Here is a 2769-nt window from a genome sequence, read left to right as displayed (position 1 = left end):
TAAACTCTGTAATTCTGTGACGTCTGCACTCGTTGTTTTTGTGTGGCTACACGCGGCCCGACGGGAGAACCTGGGATGAAGAAGTTCGAGCCAAAGAGTTTCTTTCTGAAGAAATATTATAACTTAAAATCTTCTTCAACACTGCAAAGTCAAGTAATTCTGATCTTTTATCCTTACCCCTGAAAGGTGATGCCAGTGAATCCAGTTTGTTTCGTAAAACAGTTGAAACACACAGAACAGGACTGAAGGAGCTCCGATCCTCTGCTGCCACATACAAGATGGCGGCCGCTGTTACGTAGGACTCAGCGCCCAGTGAGGGTCTAGTATTCATGTCTATGGAAAGCCCCTATTTTCATTTAGCTCATGCTAGTAGCAACACGAAGGATCAGAACTTTTACTGTTACAGTTTCCGTTTGGAAACTACCGTAATCAGTTCAGTTAAATCTAAACTTGGCAACTTTTTCTTTTTCAACCGTAATAAATGTGATATTCAATTGACCTGTTATGACTCAAACTTTGGGTGTCCGCCCCCCTCTGCTGCATCGCTGTGGAAAACCTGGAGCGGCAGAGAAATCTGTGGTTTATATGTGTATGTTTAGTGTTTTTTTAAAAAAAACTTTGGGGTTGCGGCTTATAGTCTGGAAAATACGGTATTTATTTCATAAATAGTGTTATTATTTATTTCCTGGATTTTTTCTGTGAAGAACCCAGTGAGGGTTATTTGATTGGGCTTTCTGGAAAACAATACATTTTTACATTTAGGCTCCTGCAGTCGTCACTTTTTCTGTTACATCGGCCCCCAGCAGAGAAGGGAAAGTTATGTGGCCCTCAGGAAAAAGTCTGGGGACCCTGGATTAGATGAACAGTCGGGACTCTTCAGTTAGTGAAATGACTCAATTTGCATTTGGTCTTTCTGGCCACAATAGAATAAAAATAACTTTGAAACTAGAAGTCATTATCTTTTTACTTATAAAACTGACTAACATGAACAATATTTTTGGGAAGAAAGGCTGTTTATTTGAATGATTCCAACACAAAATGATTATTTAAAGCCACTTTAAACACATCAGAGCTCGGCTCTGGTTCCGATGAAAACAGGAAGCTGAGCGGATCACGTGACGCGCCGCATTGTGACGCAGAGTCAGCTGACTGCAGAGGAAGCCTCCATCCTTCTCACGACCTTCATCGTTTCGCCGTTTTTCTGCGGTTCTGTCCCCGGTTCTGTCCCCGGTTCCGTCCCCGGCATGGCGAGTCAGTCTCAGGGCATCCAGCAGCTGCTGCAGGCCGAGAAGAGAGCGGCGGAGAAGGTGACAGAGGCCCGGAAACGTGAGTATAAGAGGCGGCCTGCGGGACGGCGGGCAGCCCGCTGTGGGGCTGCTGTGTTGGGTCAGAGCCGAATCCGGTACCGGGCAGCGGGGCGCTCAGACCGGGCTCAGGCTCGGTGGGTCTGGTAGGACCCGCTCGGACAGATCAGTGGTCTCCTTCAGGTGCCCGCTGCAGAACTCTGTGATAAAACCAGCAGATTTAACTTTTACCGTCAGCTGCTCGGTCAGCATCGGAACATTTTACCGAACCGGAACCGGTTTCTGAAACGAAAAAGTTCCCTCACTTCGTCGGCTCACAGTTCATGCAGCTCTGTCCGGTTCTGGAGGGTATTCTGCCCGCCACCTGTACCGAACCGTCCGTGCTGTTGGTCTGAGACATGTCCCGAACTACTGAGAACCGGACCGGTTCGGCTCGGCTCATCAGAGAGGCCCAGACAGGACGATAAAGGTTCCTGTCTGATTCCGTCTGATGGTAACATCACGTGATGTCCTGGGATTGGCTGGTTCGGTAAACAGGGCTCGGTTCGACCCAGAAGAGTTGATGCAGAGGTTCCGAATGGAGAACCGGAACATGCTTAGGAATCCATGAAGACGATTTTAATCACCAATTTTTTGAAGGGCTTTTATTTTGGTGCTCAGGAAGTTTGTTTGAATATTTCCTCTGGCTCACAGCCCGCTGACCCAGTTCTATTGGACCGGAACCAGAGGCCAAACCGGGTCTTTCTGGACCTCCTTGGGTTCTGAGGAAAAATAAAACTGTTGGTTGGCTTAAAGCTGCTGGGCTGTGGTTCTGTTCTGATCCGAACCCTGGTTCTGAAGGTTCTGTTCGGTGTGCAGGGAAGAACCGGCGCCTGAAGCAGGCCAAGGAGGAGGCCCAGGCCGAGATCGAGCAGTACCGGCTGCAGCGCGAGAAGGAGTTCAAGACCAAGGAGGCAGCGGTGAGTCGGTTCTGATCTGGTTCTGATCTGGTTCTGACATGGATCTGGTTCTGATCCGGTTCTGATCTGGTTCTGATCCGGTTCTGACCTGGTTCTGATCCGGTTCTGATCTGGTTCTGACCCAGTTCTGATCCGGTTCTGATCTGGTTCTGACCCAGTTCTGATCTGGTTCTGATCCGGTTCCGACATGGATCTGGTTCTGATCCGGTTCTGATCTGGTTCTGATCCGGTTCTGACCTGGTTCTGACCTGGTTCTGACCTGGTTCTGATCCGGTTCTGACCTGGTTCTGACCCGGTTCTGATCCGGTTCTGATCCGGTTCTGATCCAGTTCTGATCTGGTTCTGACCCGGTTCTGACCTGGTTCTGATCTGGTTCTGATCCGGTTCTGACCCGGTTCTGATCCGGTTCTGATCCGGTTCTGATCCAGTTCTGATCTGGTTCTGATCCGGTTCTGACCTGGTTCTGATCCGGTTCTGACCTGGTTCTGATCCGGTTCTGACCCAGT

At 49.3% G+C, this 2769-nt stretch overlaps 1 protein-coding gene across 1 annotated transcript in view; it reads left to right on the top strand.

Moving 5' to 3' along the window:
- The first annotated feature begins 1119 nt into the window (after positions 1-1119).
- The window catches only part of atp6v1g1 (ATPase H+ transporting V1 subunit G1), a 6330-nt gene continuing 4680 nt past the window's right edge, over positions 1120-2769 (top strand). Inside the window, exons 1-2 of the mRNA XM_015024003.1 lie at positions 1120-1326; positions 2163-2263. Coding sequence (XP_014879489.1) covers positions 1245-1326; positions 2163-2263 — 183 coding nt within the window. The 5' untranslated portion in view covers positions 1120-1244. The remainder of the gene's footprint in view (positions 1327-2162; positions 2264-2769) is intronic.

This window comes from Poecilia latipinna, unplaced genomic scaffold, assembly GCF_001443285.1.
Source record: "Poecilia latipinna isolate Pla-1442-1.1 unplaced genomic scaffold, P_latipinna-1.0 Scaffold3485, whole genome shotgun sequence".
In the NCBI taxonomy this organism is placed as follows: Eukaryota; Metazoa; Chordata; class Actinopteri; order Cyprinodontiformes; family Poeciliidae; genus Poecilia; species Poecilia latipinna.
Note: the sequence above shows the minus strand (reverse complement) of the source record. Positions and strands in the feature narration are given on the sequence as shown.